Source organism: Dipodomys ordii, unplaced genomic scaffold, assembly GCF_000151885.1.
Source record: "Dipodomys ordii isolate 6190 unplaced genomic scaffold, Dord_2.0 Scaffold8, whole genome shotgun sequence".
NCBI classification, from domain to species: Eukaryota; Metazoa; Chordata; class Mammalia; order Rodentia; family Heteromyidae; genus Dipodomys; species Dipodomys ordii.
The window spans coordinates 23874310-23894037 of NW_012267224.1; the positions used below are offsets into that span (position 1 = coordinate 23874310).

At 39.1% G+C, this 19728-nt stretch overlaps 1 protein-coding gene across 1 annotated transcript in view; it reads right to left on the minus strand.

The window, feature by feature from the left end:
* The window catches only part of Corin (corin, serine peptidase), a 174774-nt gene that overhangs the window by 59919 nt on the left and 95127 nt on the right, over positions 1-19728 (minus strand). Inside the window, exons 4-5 of the mRNA XM_013008979.1 lie at positions 11423-11536; positions 637-744 (exon numbers count right to left, since the gene is read on the minus strand). Of these exons, the coding sequence (XP_012864433.1) occupies positions 637-744; positions 11423-11536 (222 nt within the window). The remainder of the gene's footprint in view (positions 1-636; positions 745-11422; positions 11537-19728) is intronic.

Genomic DNA, 19728 nt, shown 5'->3' on the forward strand with positions numbered 1-19728 from the left:
TCAGTCAATAATATAGCTCCAAAAATGACCAACCTAGTCATAAATCCAAAAGATCAATAGGAAAGAGTAATCTTTGCTAGTTTAAGTTCACAAGATGGTCTTTGTAGTTGAGCATGGTTCTTTAAAAGATAGGCTTATTCTTTGAAAGCTAAGAAGTCAGCATTTATTTGTACATAAAAGTACGTCTTCATGGCCTTAGGTCTAGCTAATGTACAAGCAGTCCCTGTAGTACTTGGGAATCAAATACAGGAGGGATCTTTGGTGTATAACACTTCATAATGAATGTATCTTTTGGCAAAGTTTTGCTCAAGGTTTCAGAATTCCCCCAATCCACTGGCTCTAGAGAGAGGGGAAACAGAACACAGACCCAGAGAAAGAACATTCAGCACAAGTTTTACCCATCATTCCACTCCTCTTCCTTTTAACATTGTCCTAATAGGACTGTTTATGTGGGTGGTGCTTCAACACATAACTTCTGATGGACACAATGCTTCAACAAACTTCTTCCTTCTGAAGAATAAGAGACCCTCACCTGTTGTAAGTTTACCTGCGGATCCTATTTACCAAGAGTGAGCTACAGGCTCTGAACTTCTGTGATGTTTAACGAATCTCCAAGAGAACAGTGCTTGGACTCACCACAGTTCTCCTCGTCACTCAGGTCTCCACAGTCATCATATCCGTCACACAAAAGGCTGGTGTGAAGGCACTTGCCTGTGTGACAGTGGAACAGGTCTTCACTGCAGTCTGCAAATAAGAGAAGCTCCCAGTGAGGCACCAGAGCAGTGCTGAACTGACAGTGGTATTTTATTTCACAAAAGGCTACGATGGTCACCCAGTCCACCCCTATTGGTTTATAGGCCAAGTGACCAAAAATCCAAGGACTTGCTCAAGGTCACTTAACAAGTCACTGCAGAACCAAAGCTAAGACACCCTGCTCCCAAGCCTCACACTTCTATGGCTTTTTTGGAAGATTTTTTTTTTAACTTTCATTGTCAGGGTGATGTCCAGAGGGGTTATAGTTACATAAGTAAGGTAATGAGTACATTTCTTGTCAAACTTGTTACCCCTTCCCTCATTTTTTTCCTACTTTCCCTCCCCCACCCCTCAACCCCAAGTTGTACAGATCATTTCCAACATATTGTCTTGTGACTATCGCTGTCGCATTGTTTTCCCCCTTGTCCTCTGTCTCTCCATTCTGTTGTTCCCCTTCCCTTCCCTGATTCAAATAAACATATATACAATACCAAGGGACTAGAATAAAATACAGTAACACTGGGGGATATACCATAGGGGGAAGAACATACAAAAGAAACAAGAAATTACATAGTACAATAAAAACAACCACAAAGAAAAACCACTTGAGTCTATGTCTTGGAGTAAGCCAGACCCAAAGAAACAGGTCCCATAGTCTCCCTTTTTTGCAATAATTAGTATACATCTAGGATAATCTTAGCAGATGAGCAGAATAGCTCAATAGCTATGTACATATAACCATATAAGATGGCACTAAGTGAAATGAACTTCTGGAATTTTTTATTTGCCTTTTGCTTTGGGTTGTCTCAAAATTGTGGATAGTCAAAGATGGGAAGAGATAATCTCGGTGCACCACAGCTCCTAGTGAAGTTCATGTGACTTTAATGGAAGGTAATTCTTCCCTAAACATGCTTTCTTTGGGTGTAAGTTTAAGTTGGTGTCACAGTAAGCATGAAGCTAATAGAGAAATAAGCCATCTGGATTATAAAGCTATCACTCCTTTTTCACTACTTAAGATACTTGAGTATTCCATATAATAATACTCAAATAAGCTAGTACTGGCCTAAGGTTATGGTGGCAAGAATAAATGCTACATAATGCTGAGAAATTTATTTAATGTTGAAATCAGGTATATATGTGGAAACAGTATTTGTATTTTCATGAGTACATAAAGTCTTCTTGTCTTTGGATAGACTCAAACTCCTATCCTGGTTCTGATACCTGCTAACTATGGGACTTCTAATGTGATGCTTCAACTCTACGAGATTTCAAGCTGACTTATGAAATTGGGATAAAGCAGCCACTAAGTAGGGTTTGGGATAATAAAATATATGTGAGATTCTAAGGCAATTCACTAAGAAAAGAATGTTTTTATCAACCTATGGTGTCGGCACAATTTGATAGCAAATGAGAAAATGAATTCAGATATTCACTTCAAATGAAGCTAAAACATTAACTCAACATGGATCAGAAAGTTAAATGTAGGAGGGCAAATCACAAAGTTGCTAGAAGAAAAGAGGGAAAAGTGTTTGTGACTTTGGAGTAGGCAAAGAATTCTTAGATTCCTGGAGTGTAAGCAATTCAAAAGGCATGATTAAGAAAATGAAAAGGCAAGCCATGTAGAGCAAAGATAATTGTAAGGTATATATTGAAGAATATATGTCAAGGGTATATATAGAACTGTAACACTCATAAGATGACAACCCAATTACTAGTGGGCAAAAGAACAGATAGAAAGCCTATGTACTCTAGCCTTGAGCAAAAGAAGCTCAGGGACAGTGCCCAGGCCCTGAGTTCAAGCCCCAGGACTGGCCAAAAAGAAAAAAAAGATAAAGTTAAACCACTATAGAACACTATCACACATACTGTAAATGGCTGTAACCAAAAAGGCAAAAAAAGGTGGTAGCAAGCACTAGCAAGGACTTTGAGAAATTGAAACTCTAACTTATGGCTGATAGGAACAGAAAACAGCGCCAGGGCGTCACTGTGGAAAACAGCTTGACGGCTTCTTGGGGTGGCAGCCGTAGTCTGGTGTAAAATGAACTCATGAAGTCTGTTCTTGAGAGCCCATTCAAACGAAATTAAATATGTAACCACACAAAGATCTGTAGATGAATGCTCATAGCAACATTACTCATAATCATCGAAAACTGGAAAAAATCCAAATGTCCACGAAATGATGAATGGAAAGCCAAATGTAATATAGACATACAATGGAACACTGTCCAGAGATTACAAAAATAAATTATTGATGTTTATGAGGATATTACTGAGCCTCAAAAAATATTAGACAAAGTGAAGGACTACAGATGTTCCCTTATACACATTTTGTCACATGCAAAAATGGCATGTTATATGGTTCATTTATGAACTTCTCAGAAAAAGTACATTTATAGAGAGAGAATACAGAAGAGTACTAATGGAATCGAGATGGATTAAGAGTCACAGCTGACAGAATGGGTGGGAGGGAAGTTTGGAAGGAGATGAACATGTTTTATCACTGGACTGTGATGACTTCTATGCAATTTTGTAATTGTTTTCAAAAAGTCATTACGGTGATGATTATCTCTTCTGTATTTAAAGTAGATAAAGTATCAAAATAACTGTGTAAAGCTGGAGAAGGACCACGTAGATGGGCAGAATTTCAGTGCAGTGGTAGTGTAATGAAATGTTTAGCATGTGTGAACTTGAAAGAAGACAGAATAGCAAGAACTAAGCAAGATAAGAAATGCAGGCACCTTTGAAGATCAGCTACCTTGGCTGATGAGTATCAGAAGTTGACAATAGTGCAGTCTTCTGAGATCTAGCTGACTGTTTATTGTCCTGTGTCTCATACAACTGGAGATGAGGGAGGCGAGCACCTTACAACCACAAACATCCCAAACTGAATGACCAGCCATTATCAAGTCTTTCACATCTATTTCCCAATCTCTTCTAAGCTCTATGGAGCAGGACAGTAAGGTGATGACAGTTTACAACAACCTTGTATGTGCTTGATGAAGAATTGGAAAACTACAAGCACCAAGAAATGCTTTTGAAATGGAATAATTACTCTGACTTGATCATTGTATACTGTATGTATACAGTGAATTATCACACTGTATTTTATAAATATGCTCAATTTTAAAAACCATTGGGATTAGTTAGTTGGGTCATAAGTGTCCATTTCCAAAAAGGATTCTTCTAAAAAGAATTATCTTTCCAACTTTTAGAGTCTCATCATTTTAGAAAAGGATGTACCTTAGAGGTCAAGTATACACATAAGCACATACATGTATGCATATATGTTCATACTTATAGAGAACTTGATAAAATCTTTTATTTATTAATGTTTATGAGGATGGCTATCAGAAGGAAAATCAAGAACTAATTTCCTTCTCATCAGCAGAGGGCGCCCTTTCCCCACCCTGCACCCCACTACAGACGTGTGTACGACCACTGGAGTCAGAAAGGTTAAGACACTGTTTTTCATTTCCACTGGACAGATTTAGAGAATATGTACATTGAGGTATATACATTTCCTTGAACATTTTTAAGAAGTTTAAAAAAGTTGTCTTGTTTTCACCTAAATTGCACCATGGGAGTTTGAATCAAGATACTATAATCAGAGAAATAAGACTTTTCTGACTATCAATTTTGCAAAAGCACATGCATTTTCCCAAGGAGATAGAGAAAGGGTAAAGTTTGGAATCATGAGTTAATTTCTTTTTAAGCAGGGAAGTTTCCTTTCTTTTCCTATTTCTTTGGGATTATTAAAGAATCAAACATTCCTTTCAGAATCTGATTAACCTGAGAATACACCAAAATTTTCCAAAACTTTCTGAGTCTTCTGTGAGGCCCATTGTGGACTGTGGTAATTCATATTAGAACACCTCATTGGAGATATTTTAAGATGAATACCATCATTTATTAGATTCAGGTGACTTCACATTTTTCAAAAGTTCTTACTGTTCAAACAGGTGTAGATTTAATTTTCGACTGTTAGAACTTCCTTGGTTAGAAGACACTTTCATAAGTTCGTTATAACATTAGCTGTTTTTGGCCAACAACTTTTTACTTCCCTAAAGTCGGTATAAATAGTAAATGCTCAACACTCTAACCAACATTACTGCACAACCAGAAATACATGGCAAATAGCAAAGATCACACTGCTTCTTTTTATTGGAACGGATGTTTATTTGAACTAAAAAAGAGATGTGGTCAACACAATTTGGAGCCAACAAATCAGAATTTTGAAAAGGAGCCTGCTGCGATTTTCTTGCTCAATACAAGCATAACTTTTCATGACCTAAGACAGATGTTTTTTCTACCTATGGTCCTTTTTTTTTTTTCTTAAGGAAAGCTTAATAAGAATCATTTCTTCTGAAGTTCTTCCAAGGTAATATTTATTTCAGTTTGGCATCTCATAGACAAGACTATTAACTTTTGCCCTTCAAAATTAACCTTTAATTAAAGCTGAAATCTAAGACACAAAAAGCTCCTTTATATCAAGGACTTCATTCAATTTTCTCAGTCTCTATGAGTCCATACACAAACATAGGCTGCTTTAACTCAAGAGGTAAGAATGGCAGCTCAACTTTCTTCCATAGAATGTCATGCGTGGGACCAAAGCTGATCTCATCTAACCCTCTCACCGGACAATTACCAGAGAGGCTAAAAGATTTTCCCATCATTGTCTAGCAGCAAAGCTGTCACGAAAGGCCAGGTTTCCTGATCCCCTGGTTCTTTCTGCAATTGGCTCTAACACTGGAGAAGAATCTCTCAACTACCATATTATTGAGAAGATGGGTGGAATAATTCTTTATTGGATGGGGATGGCTGAACAGCATCCTGGGGTCCTACCTACTGGACATCTATAGCATCTTCTCTCTTTAGTGTAGCATCCACATTTTTTCCATGAATTGCAAAATGTACCCTAGAGGATTTAAAAGCACTGTTCTAGTCACCTGATGTCACGTGAAAGCAAGGGCTGCTTTTAATTCCATCTTTTCCATCATCTTCTCCACATAGCCAGTTCTGGTGATCCTACTTATTTCTCTGATGAGAGGATTTGGTGCTGTCCTATCTTTATTTGCATCAAACAATTCGCTTGTTTGGCTTTCTGGCCATTCCTTTTGTTCATCTTAGAAAGAAGTTACGGTGAATATAGTCCTTTTTGGTGACTGAAAACTTGGAAATATCGTTCCAAATAGTTGCTGCTCAGGTTGCCTTCTTTTAGAATAACTTCATGTGCTGCAGCTTTAAAAACTGTTGTGTATATCTTAGTGTTTCTGTCTTTCCTACCCTGTAACACTTGACTTTTATCACCTGTCCATGATTTCCAGGAGTCATATGGTAACCCCTATAATGACAGGTTCTGCATGGATATTATGTGTGGATATAGAGTGTGCCCAGTGAAGGCTAATGTTTTAAAAAAAAATCTTGGACACTACTTGGTGAATCTAGTCATTGGGAAAAGTCATTGGATCTTGACAACTCTGACATGATTTATGGATTGACTTATGGATTGGTTTCTAATTTGATGCCATTATGGGAAAATGATGGAAACTTTGAGAGATGGGGTCTAATTGGAGGAAGTAAGTCTCTGGCATATTCTTGGGGGAAATACCTTGTTCCAGGACCTCTCCTCTCCTCTCCTCTTCTCTCTCTTCTCCTTCTCCTTCTTCTTTTTACTCATCCTCTTCCTTCTCCTGTGTGTTTCTGTCTCTATCTCTGTCTCCATCTCTCTGTGTCTCTGTCTCTCCCTGTGTCTCTGTCTCTCTGTCTGTCTCTCTCTGCAGCTGTCTCTGTCTTTCTCTCCTTCCTGGCTGTCATGAGACAAGAACTCCCCTAAGCACTATTGTGATACTTGTCCCCCCCAAAGACCCCCCAAAGCCAGCTGACCACTCACTGTTACCTCTGAGAATAAACCAAAACAGATCTTTCCTCCTTCTAAAGTATTTCTTTCAGAGAGGTTCCTCAATGATGAAAAACTAACACAATGGCGGTGGCAGAGAGCATAACACAACAGCAGTAATAATAACAAGTACAACCTTCTGCTCTTTGACTGTTATTCTATGCCAGACCTAGCGGTGAGTGCTTTGTATCCAATGATTCAGCTCTACAGACAAAATTTCCTTCATTTTTTGCTACTGAAAAAAATTGAAGCACACAATGATTATCTTGCCCAGGTTCTCAGAGACAGCAGTGTAGACAGCTGGACTCAAGAACATAGGGTATTAGCTGCCATAGGGTGGGGCACTTACTATAATCAGGTAACTGCCATCCTCAAAAACAAGTCCACCAATTTTACCCAAAATTCAAAGCACATGAGTTCCAAAAGTATTTTGTGGTGGATTCATGTAACATAAGATGTTTCCTATGGAAACCATTTTCCTTGAGGATTCTTTTAAAAATGCATTTATTTGTTAGGCACCTACTATATACCAGACACTGTTCACAGAGGTGGTTCTAGAATCACCATTACAGCACGTCAGCAACAGATGTGACACCAGATACCTTCTAGTCCAGTGCTTCAGAATGGGGCTGCCTGTTGGAAAGATCTGGATACATCTGCCACCACCCAGGCCACCTCCAGAACAACTGAGTCAGAATCCATGCATGCAAAGTATCCCTCAATGTAATGGTCTCCCTGCTAGAGAAAGCCCACCTCAAAATGCATTGCTAGGAATTGTCAAATTAAATTCCTAACTTTTAAAAGATTATGTCTAGCTGGGCACTGGTGGCTCATGCTTGTTATTCTAGCTACTCAAGAGACTGAGATCTGAGGATCATGGTTCAAAGCCAGCCCAGGCAGGAAAGTCCGTGAAACTCTTATCTCCAATAAACCATTAGAAAACTGGAAGTGGTGCTGTGGCTCAAGTGGTAGAGAGCTTGCCTTGAGCTGAAGAGCTGATGGACAGTGCTCAGGCCCAGAGTTCAAGCCCCATGACCAACAAAAAAATAAGACTATATCTACTTTACCATTAACATTGCCTCCAGTTTTTGGAGTTGTTTCACTCAATAAACAACTTCAGAGGAGACTGATACAGAAGAAGACACAGTTATTTAAGAAAGTCAGCAAATAGTCACCGATACAAACACAAGTAGAGTCAATTACCTCCCACGACAGAGTTGAGAATTCAGAAGAGTCCAACGTTTTCCTGCATATGGATGGAGAGAACATAACCATTCTCCAAGGACAAGGACATGTCAAAGGCAGCACAACCGAGAGAAAGCAGCATTGCATTCAAGACTGGGTTCAAATTTAGTACTTTGAATCGGGAGCAACCTTCTTTGTCTGCCTAAACTCTAGCTCTGCATCTGCACCCAAAGGGGAAGGTAGATGATCATTCCTCCTGTGCTGACCATGAACTCAGACGAGAGAGGGGACTGCTTCTAGCATAGTTGATGAGGTCAATCATAAATAACAAATCTCTTCCCTCCCTTCCTTCCTCTGCACATGACTAAGACATTAATTCAATAAACGACACAAGCTACTAAATTGACCAATGTTTTATAGCTAGAGGCCTTCTGTACATTTCATTTCATGGATGAACAATCTCCTTCTCCTCTAGCAATCTTCCTCCTGTCTTCCTGCCAGAATTTTAGGGAGGAACTGGGTATTTTCTTTTGCTCTTCACTAAGAATGTTCAGCAAAACTTCCTTTACCTGTCACCCCCCAAGAATGGAGGGGGGAGGGTGGGGAGGGACTGTGTTTATGTGCTTTGTATGCAAACCCTATTTCACACACCCTAGTCCTTCTCAGCAGGTGGAGGTGACAAGAATGTGGGACCATCCACAAACACACTGAAATGTCACCCACATGGATGACTCCAACGCAGAAGCAGGTGTCATTATGGATCTCAAGCCTCTTCTGTTCTACCAACCGAGATTTTCCATCAAGATGGTTTCTAAAGGGTTGTTATTTCTTAATGGGCCAACCCAGATCAGTCTTGAGATTTGGTCCCAAGAAAAGCTCACCTCCCTCTTCTCTGACATGTTTTTTTTTTCCAGCCACTCAGACACTGCTAAGAACCTTCCAGAATGACAATGTCTTCTTCATTTGGTGTCTAGGAAAATTTGACTACTTCAAATTTGATTTCAACAAATGTTGCAAAAAGCACTTACTATGTTCAAAGTCCAATGCTCAGAAACCCAGAGAACAAACTAGAATGATGAAAGCAGTGTTGACCCACTGCGGGGGAAGGGGGAAGAGGGGGGAGGGGGGAGACTGGCAGAATTTAAATAATTCTCCAGCAGGAGCCACAGTGGGAGATACATAAGAAATTCTACTATATTCTCATAAATTTAATATAATTCAATTGAACCGTTCAGAATTCCCTACTGGGGTTGGTTTACACGGTATTTTCTGCAAAGTTTAAAGTAATATTCCCCAATGTTAATAAGAGAGATATTGAGTGTGGGGGTGTCTTACCAGAAACATTTTCTAAAATGTGTGTGGAATACCAAAATAACCACAGGATGCTAGGTCCTATACCAAATAGAAGTGATAGCTCTCCCGCTCTCCCTCTCTCTCTCTCTCTCTCTCTCTCACACACACACACACACACACACACACACACACACACAAATTGAGGACCTAGCAAAGTTGGGTACAACTAATGTCTTTTTTTGGTTGGACATGGGGCTTGAACTTAGGGCTGGGTGCTGTTTCTAAGCTCTTTTGCTCAAGGCTTGCGCTCTACCACTTTGAACCACAGCTCCACCTCCAATTTTTTGGTAGTTAATTGGAAACAAGAGGCTCATGGCCTTTCCTGCCCTGGCTGGTGTTGAACAGCAATCCTCAGATCTCAGTCTCCTGAGTTGCTAGGATTATAGGCATGAGCCACCAGTGTCTCGCTTGTCTATTCTTTTTTCTTTTGTAATTGCAAGATATGGGCATGGCCTGTAAACTCACTAAGAAGTACAACTGACAGCATTTCTCAGATCTTTTCTTCATGCATTTTTTCAAGAACTTGGATACTGTAGGATTTCACTTTGAGAAATATTAACCTGAAAGATGACTGCAATGTAGTGTGTGTCCAAAGTTCTGACAAATGAGCCCTTTGCATGGAAAAAGAGCTGGTCACCTGGCAAACAGACCAGAGGACTTTCTCAAAGGAGGTGATTCTGTGTGGAGTAAAATATAACTCTTCTTCTAATAACTATGGCCAGCTGTGTGCCTATCCAAAACCAATTAGAAAAATAATTGCATTTAGTTCATGATTGCATGAACTGTATCAAAATATAGTTCTCAAGGCCAGTTTTTCCCTTCTGTGGTACATTAGCAAAAAACAACTGGAAATCTGAATCTATCTTGGACAAACCCCTGGCAAATTTAGGCAAAATGACAAATGAATGAAGTCAAGTGAGGATGGAAAGGATTACTCTACCAAACAGCATCTTTAAAATAATTAGACTCATTGACATTGGCCCTTTAGAGAAAGCATAAGCAAACCAGAAGCTTCAAATCTGCTGTGTCATGAATGGTAAGCATCATTAGTGTGAAAATTTTTCCTATGAAAATATCCTTGTAGAAAAAAAAATACTGGCCATTATCCTCATCAAGTTTTAAAAACAAAAACAAAATTTTTCACTCAAACAAAATAAGCCAAAAGCCTACGCCCAAGTTTAGAAGATTTTGTGCAAAAATGCTTCACTCCCTGATCTGTTCCAGTCTGTACCTAGCTATTGAGCTCCTTATAATAAAACTGTACTTTTTAATGTATGTGTGCCTTTCCTGGGGTTTGAACTCAGGACTTGGGTACAGTCCCTGAGCTTCTTTTGCTCAAGGCTAGCACTTTACCACTCGAACCACAGCTCCATGTCTGGCCTTTTGGTGGTTCATTCGAGATAAGATTCTCAAGGACCTAGTATATGTATGAGTCAAGCGGAAAAGGTCAGATAATGTGATGCCAGGAAAATGAACCGTTAGATGTGTATTTTAATGTTTTTGTCTTTCATGCATGTGTTTCTAATGCATTTGTAAGATTATATCTTTGTTGCTTTGTATGTCCCTCCCCCACAGTACAAACCCTGCTTTCACTATATTTGATGTCAGTATAACTTGTGGAGGAGATGGGGAAAAACCAGTTGTTTAAGGATACAGGTGGACCTGTTGCAACAATGAGAATGTCATGTCCAAAACGAGCTTTACAACGTCGTTGGGGGGGGGGAGGGGGAGGGGGAAAGGGAAAGGGGGGGAAGGAGAAGGATTGGGATTGGGGGGAGGGGGGAGGCTGGGAAGGGATGTGAAGGGTAAACAAAGGAGGAGGCTTCAATGCTTGGTAAGAAATGTACGCATTATCCTGCCCATGCAATTGTAACTCCTCTGTACAGCATGTTCACAAATAAAATAAAATTAAAAAAAAAAAAGATTCTCAAGGACTTTCCTGACCAGGCTGGCTTGGAACCGTGATCCTCAGATCTCAGCCTCCTGAGGGGCTGGGATTACAGGCATAAGCCACCAGCACCAGTCTGAAAATTGTACTTTTTGAAAGGTCCACAAAGATACTCTTGGGACTCTGGAGGGAGATAAATGCCTTGGATCATTCTAGTAGGACAACTTCAGGAGCGGGCCACAGATGTGGGGTCTTTGTCAGGATTTGACAAGGGAAGGGGTTAGTGTTTGAGACCCCGCATGGAACCCCGTCCACCCCGACCAAACCCCGGCTGTACAGCCACGCACTGCATTGAGCCTCATCGCTCCAGTCGTCACAGTCATTGTAGCCATTGCATTGCAGTTTTCTGGGGACACAGACGCCACTGGGGCACAGGAAGCTCTCGCCCCCTCCGCAGAGCACTGAGGAGAGAGAAAAAAACAGTAGGGAAGTCAAGATACGCGTTACAACAAGGGATGGGCTTTCCTTTTAATTAGAACAGAGGAAGAAAAGGGAAAAGAACAACAAAAAGCACTGGGAAGCCTTCCCTTGTCCCTTGACAGGAATTCTCCCTCATTTTCTTCTATTTCATTGCTCCTATTTTTTTCTCTAGCGCTTGAGATCACTATCTGTGGACTCCTTGAGCATAGTAAGCGCTGCCTGAGAAAGGTAGAAGGAAATTGCACAGCCAGCTTACGCAACAAGGCAGAGATATTCAGCTCACAATTGCATAATCTATGGGGGGCGGTGGGGGAAATATAACCAATGGGCTTAGTTTTTTTTACCAATTGAAAATCGTGTTAAAATGGTTAATTGACTAAGCCTAAAAGTGACTATAAATTGAATAAATAAACATTAAGAAAAACTTCTCCTCAAATATTACTTTATGTGGTGGAGAAAGTTACAGCAAAAATGAAGTGAGTCAATTTGCATGTGTTAGAACAAAACCAGAGAGACCGCACGGCCTGTATTTGAAATAAACTTATTTCCCTTAATAAAAGAAAATGCCAGTTAAAATGTCAGAATCTGTTTGGGCATAAGGAATGCAAAATGATGTTAGCTAATAATATTTTCCTTCTCTGTCTCTCTTCTCTGTCTCTGTCTCTCTCTCTCACACACACATTCACAGACACACAGAAAGTTACATTTTGGTGATATTTCTTACTTTTAGTCTTTTGGTGGTCTGATTTTTTTTTTAATGCTTCTCCCCATTGCTCAAGGTGTATTGAATTGCTTTCAAATTACAGTAAGTGATAAATTTAGGATAAAAAGTTAGAAACATTTTTAAGCAAGACCGCTAATAAATTAGTTCAACAAAGCAGGTATGAAATTAGACATATATTTGATCAGATGTATCAAAAGTGATTCTTTAACATTTTTATGTTTGTGTGCCTTAGGCTGTCCTAAAACTTATGGCCCTACTATCTCAGCCTCCTGGCAAATGCTTTTGAAATGTGCAGTGTTTAACTCAGTAGTCTTACTTCTTAGACTTCATACAAAGGAAATCTTTATTAATACAAGCAAGTTTTATTCTCAAGGATATTCATACCATGATTGTTTATAAAAAGGAAACTGGAATCACTATTGAGAATGGTTATATAAATTTAGTACCTCTATAATAAGGACTATTGTCATAGTCACTAAATAAGTATATTGCAGAAAATACTCAATGTCCTGGGACAATATTCAGGATTATTAAAGTGGAAAAGCACCAAATGGTTCTAAAGAATGCACAATTAGTCATGGGAAGAAGTATACCAAAGCCTACTGTAATTATTCCTGGTAATAAGATTAGAAGCAGTGTTTATTTTCTTGACCTTATTTTACTCTGTATTCTACAATGTTCTTCTAATGATTATGTATTACATTTTTAGTCAAAAGAAAAACCCTACCATTTTTCATGAGCTCTAGTTTCAGAATAACCATAGATAAATAGAACCTCCAAAAACCTCTCTCTTTACCCCTCCCCCTCTCTTTCTGTCTTTCCCTCCCTCCCTTCCTCCTTTCCTCCCTCTGACAAAATTACGCCTTCATCATCAGCCATGGGTCCACTGGCCGGTCATGGCCACCATTCCCTGTATGGCGTAGACCTTGATCAGATGAACCTTGTGAACTAAATATTAGGAACCCGGGAAGTATGAAACATTTTAGCTCTGAATTAGAAATACAGAAAAATACACACTGAAAGCTGTAGTTGGTGAGGCCCCAGGCTGTTCATTTCGGCCCAAGTTTCTAGGACTTAGCTGAAAATTATTGGAACTCAGATTATAAATTAATATTTGATAAGAAAATCCACCTAAATCTCCAATAGAGTAATATTTCCACAAAGCATGTGTGAGATAGAGGGAGAGGAGAAAGAAGGGAAAGGAACAAAAAAGAAGAGAGGAGGGGAGAGGGAAAGGGAAGAGAAGGAAGAGGGGAGGGAAGAGAAGAGAAGAAAAATTAAGGAATTATTTTACAAGTTATCAAGGAGATGAGTGTTACTACTTACTGAATATTAGGGACTGATTGATTTGGTAACTTGACAGTATCACCATAAACATTTATTTTCATTATATCTCATGACTTCAGAATCAATATGTTAGACCAATAGCTTTCAACTACCAAAATATTCAACATATGTAATGTGTGCTGTGTTGGAGAATTCCGCACAAGATTATATTCCTATAGATACAAATATAGAGTCTTTAAAGCTGTAAGGAAAACAAATGTAAATAAAAAGCCAAATCACTAAGATTTTTCCAGACAGTCCATACACTATTTCTCTACTTACTATCAAGAGAAAATTTTCAGGGAATATTTATCCTATGGTTGTATTGTTTCTATATCATACGGGAGAATGCAAAATTCTATATCTCTATTTCAACAGCTACTGTGGTTCAAGAATGATTGCATTCCCTACCTGGGGCTCTGAAGTGTCCTCATGAAGTAGAGCTAAAAGTTCAACACTAGATAGTTCCTAACATCTAGATGCATCTTTAAGAGCATATATGTATAGGTATACATATGCATGTATAGTATATCATATATGTATAGATACACATGTATACCATATGTAACTTGAGTAAGAATTTTTTGTATATGGCCTTTGTAAATCTTCATCAAATTTAAAACGCATTCCTTGCTATGTCATGGCTATTGACACTTCCTGTCTTGTTTGATTTAGCAGAAAGTGTCTTTTGTGAGGTTCTATATTTGGTGGTAGGGCTGTCCTTGGTTTTATGAAACAAAAATTGCTTTTAAAAAATTCCTATTCTGTCTTTGAAACTTTGTGGTTTTATTAACTGACATTACTTTTGTAAATAGAATCGTTATACATACTCTGTTCCCTTACTATGACCCTCTATCCAGAATTTCCCATTTAGTTGCATAAAATGTTTCAATTAACCAAGAGCTGCAGGGATGGCCAGAAGCCACATAGCTGAGCTCCAGCCTTACCCTTCACAGCCCACCTTGAATCCAGCTCAAGGACACCAGGTTTGCCTTCATTTCTCTCTACACAAAAGGCCTATGGTTGTCCTGCAGGTGAATTGGATCCAGATGAGATGACATTCTTGGTCAGTTTAGGTCCAGGGGAAACACATCTTAAGAGAGGGCTTGACAGATTGCTTCAGAATTTTTGTTTGTTTGTTTTAAGCACAGGTTTCATTGTCTTCGGACACAGTAAATGAGTCCTTAGATACTAACTAAGGGGTGAGGAAGTCCTCTGGGAAGAAGTTGTGTTTCACAATACCAACATCATTTCCCAGTCCTCTGTAATTCTAAGAAGAATCTGTTGAATTTTACAGAGTGATCACTGGAAGCATCATCCCTTAACTGAAAAATACTGTCTACTATGTAATAGGTACTATCCTATCCCTGGATACAGAGAGTGCAGGAAACAGAAGGAAAATTCCCTACCTTAAACATAGTCATCTGCTGAAGAATTCTTTACCAAATAAAGATGCTTCATGGCCAAACCTGACTTCCACTTACTCATAGGACAACTAATTAATATTACAAGAATGGTTGTACTCAGATTTTCTATGGCACCAGGTGATGTGACCAGATGAGGAGGACAATTACAAATCACCTGGCCTTCAGACTGTCATGGAGTCCTATGAGCACACACACCCAGGTGGGTTACCAGCACTTTTCAGTATCTTTGTCTCCAATAGCAATGCATAGCCTGCAATTCATTACCTTGAGATTTACTGCATTTGCTTCCACGGTGACCCTTGGTTCTCCCTGTGTGTATGGAGGCATTTATACTCATCACCCTGGATATTAACATATGGAGTCATTTCTCAGACTCCAACCAGCCATTGACGGTATGGTATTCTCATTTGCCCTGTCTTTCTTTGAGCCTTGTTTAGAGCCAGAAGCTAAGCATCACCTCCATTCTGAAGAACAAGTTGACTTGGCAAAGTACACCTTCACTTGGGCCTATACTAAGAAAGAGCTTGTTAGTGTTTGTGGATATAGGTCTGTGAGTTCATTTCTGGGTCATCTATCCATTGGTCCTTAGGCCTATTCTTGTGCCAATACCAAGCTGTTTTTTTTTTTTTTTTTATTACTACAGCCTTGTCATAGAGTTTGAAGTTTGGTGTTGATATTCCTTCAGCGCTGTTCTTCCTGCCAAGCATTGTTTCTGTTATTTGGGGTCCTCCACTATTTCATATGACGTTTTGGATTTCTTCCTCTATATCATTGAATAATGTTGCTGGGATTTTCATGGGTATTGTACCGAATTTGTTCATAGCTTTGGGCAGTATTACCATTTTCGCGATGTTAATGCTCCCAATGGAGGAGTATGGAAGGCTTTACCATTTTCTTAAATCTGCTTTAATCCCCTTTTTCAGGTTTTTAAAGTTTTCATCATAGAGGCCCTTCACATCTTTGGCTAAGCAAATTCCCAGGTATATTTTTTAGGCTATTACAAATGGAGTTGCTTTCCCAAAATCACAGGATGGAAGAAAGACAGCCACTTCAACTGGCTGGCACTGGCAGAACTGGCTATCCGTGTGCAGAAAACTGAAGCTAGATACTTATTTATAACCCTGCAAAAGAATCAACCCCAACTGGATCAAAGACCTGAGCTTAAGACCAGATACCCTGAAAATATTACAGGAAGGGACAGTGGAAACAGTTGGGCTGCTTGGTATGGGCTGAAACTTCTGAAGTAAAGATCCAGAATCACTTTTCAATGGGAAGCAGTTAGCCCCAGGACATTGCATTGTACCCAAATCTAATGTAATCCCCTCCAGGCAGTGAGATTCACAGTCTCTAACCTAATATAAGGGCCTCTTAAAGCTTACAAAGGGGTTCCTTTAATTGACAAGAAAAGTTCATTGGAGTTAGATACCTGGGTTGCTTTTACTCTTAATCCCAATTAGAAACTTCAAAATAAAAGAAACTACATTACAAAGAAACCATACGCTCAACTTTCCCTTAAGAATTTTGTTAAATTGGTAAACTGAAAAGGAAATTTGCAACCTGTAAAAATATAATATTTATTATACTTGCAATCTTCATTTTAAAATACTAACATGTATTTTATATAGTTTTAGCAGCATATTATAAAGTCTCATCCTGCATTGAAACATATTTAAAAACATATAACAGGGGCCATGTAGGTCTTATATCATTTTAAAAATAAATTTTAGTAGTGTCAAAAAAAAAAAAGATCCAAGAATCACAACAAATCAAAGAAAGACTGGATAAATGGGATTATACCAAACTGAAGAGTTTCTGCATGACAAAGGACATAGCTAGCAAGATAAATAGCCCACAGAATGGGATATCTTTACTAGCTATGCACCAGACAAGGACCTCATATCTAAAAAATACTTAGAGCTCAAAAATTAACCCTCCCCAAAACAAATCCTCAAAGAGTCTGTCTGCAATGCATTCTACATAGTATTTAAGATTAAGTTGTTATAAAGAACTATTGCTCTTACTTATCTGATGATAGGTAAGATGACTTGTCTTTCAAGAACTGATACAAGAATTCTTCTTGGAGCCGGGCGCTGGTGGCTCTCGCCTGTAATCCTAGCTACTCAGGAGGCTGAGATCTGAGGATCGCGGTTCAAAGCCAGCCCGGGCAGGAGAGACCGTGAGACTCCTATCTCCAATAAACCACCAGAAAACCGGAAGTGGCGCTGTAGCTCAAGCGGTAGAGCGCTCGCCTTGAGCTGAAGAGTTGAGGGACAGTGCCCAGGCCTAGAGTTCACGACCGACAAAAAAAAAGCGATCAACAACTGTAGAGAGGGAAGGACAAAGTCTGAGTCTGAGCATGAATATCCATGTGTAGATCCACATGAAGTAGGGAGGGGAGGAAGGAGGAGAGAGGGACAAAGGGAAGGAGGGTGCAAGGCATGAGGGAAAGCAGGAGAGAGTACAACCACACAGGCTGTTGTAGGCCTTGGGAAGGACTTTGTAAATTTAAGGAAAAAGAGTCTGAGTAAATAGTACGTAGAAAGATATGAATTTAGTTTTGTCTATTGTATTAGAATTCAACCAGAGGGGCAAAGGAAAGAACAGGGACCCATTAAGAGGCTAGTGAAGTCATTGGGAAGGGATGACAGGAGGTGGAGAAGTCAGAGTCACAGTGGAGATTCTGAGATGAATTTGTTCTGACAGCAAAGCCAATGGGTCTTCTGGTCTATTAGGTGAGAGTTGTGAGTGAAAGACAAGAGACAAGAGTCAATATGGACTTCAAATAGAATTCAATATAGAATTGCTATCTTCTGACACAGAGAAGGAGATTAGATGAGCACAACTTGAAAGAAATCAGACATTATATTTTGACAGCGTTTATACAGGAGGAGTACAAGTGAGATTTCATCTTGAGTAGACAAATGGATAGAGTATAAGATCCAGGATAATGGACAGATTCACAAACATGATCATGTGAATCCTTGAACCTGATGAGATTAAAAAGGAGTAGTTAGTATGTGATCTAGATATATATCTTCTGAAAGAGAAAAGGTCAGCATATATAAGAGATATCTACCTATCTATGCAGATATCTCCTATATATCTGCATTTCTGTGTTTATTGACATGTTATTCACAATAGTGAAGGTCTGGAATCAGCCCAGATGCCCATCAGCAGATGAAAGAGTAAAAAATATAAATAAACAAATAAGTACATAAATGTGTGTCTTTATATGTGGTATATGTGTGGGTATATGTCCATGGGTATAGATGTGGGGGATAAATATATATCCATACACACAATAGACTATTAATCATCCATATAGAAGAACAAAAAGCATATCATTTAAGAAAATAGATAGAACTAGAGGTTATAATGTTAAACAGAATTAGCCAGAGAAAGACAAATATTCAAGTATTGCAGGTGTCTTTCTTGTATTTGAATACAAAATTAAAAAAAAAACTTGAACATAGTAGAACTACTAAGGAAAGGTAAGAGGGTAAAAGAGGAATAAGACAGAGGGTAGTTGGGAGGGTGGACATAATAAAAGCCCAATATGCATGTGTGTGGAAATGTCAGTTATTAATATGCATTAATAATTATAAAACAATTTCAGAATAGAGTGAGAATTAGTGAGACAATGAGGAGAAGATACTTCAGGGCAGGGCTACGAGTTCCATGTTTAGTAGCTATAGAGAAGGAAAAGCCAGCAGAGACTGAAGCGTGGCCAGAACTGGGAGAAACTCAGCATGTGGGTGCAGGATTGTGGAAACCAAGGGAGGGAATTGTATGGAGAAGCAGGCATGACCAAGCGTGCCAAATGCTGATGACAGGTCAAGGGAGATGAACTGAGACAAGATAACCAGATTTGGCAACACAGAGGTCAGTGGAGAACGGGGTCAGAACGGTTCCACAGGGTATGGTTTTATAGAGAGATTTTGGAAAGCTTTGAAAGGAAGGGCAAAGTCTTCCCTGCAGAAGAAAACACATAGAGTACAAGAGTATAAGTGGGAGTTTTTTTTAAAAAAATAAACATTTGGAATGCCTTTGTGTGAGAATCAGAAGTGAAGTCAGTCTGTCTCCCAATGCCATCGCTAAAATGTGGTTTCTCCAGACATAGCTAGCTTCCAAGCTGGGAAATCCTTCTCATGCTCAGACTTTTGTTTTGCTGAGACAAAGTCTCATTCTGTTGCCCAGACTGGCCTTAAACTTGTAATCTTCATTCCTTAGCCTTACAAATGTTGAAATGACAAGCGTAGAACACTGTGCCCCAATAGGACATCTACTAAACTTTGTGTATAATAGCCATTGCTTCGTGTGTGCTGATGTTCAAAGTCTTTGGCGCTTAGACTGCTCACAACCAAACCTCACCAAAATAAGCAAAGAAAATGCTGCTTCCTTATAGCTCACATAATTTATATTAGAAGAAGATACTTACTTGTTTGCTCATTGTCTCTCTTTCCCTTTTAGAATGTAACCTCCTTAAGGGAAGCCACTTTGTCACTCTTTCTAAGTGCTGTGTCCTGAGTCTAGAAGAACATGAATAAATTACCAAAACAAATTAAGAATAAGTGAAGTTGGAGACCATGAGAAACCTTAAGTGCAGAAGGAAATGCTAGTTTCTGTAATTTGGCCTTCCATATTTGAAGACAATTAATATCTTACAATATTCTTCTTCCTCATTGTTAGGGGAATA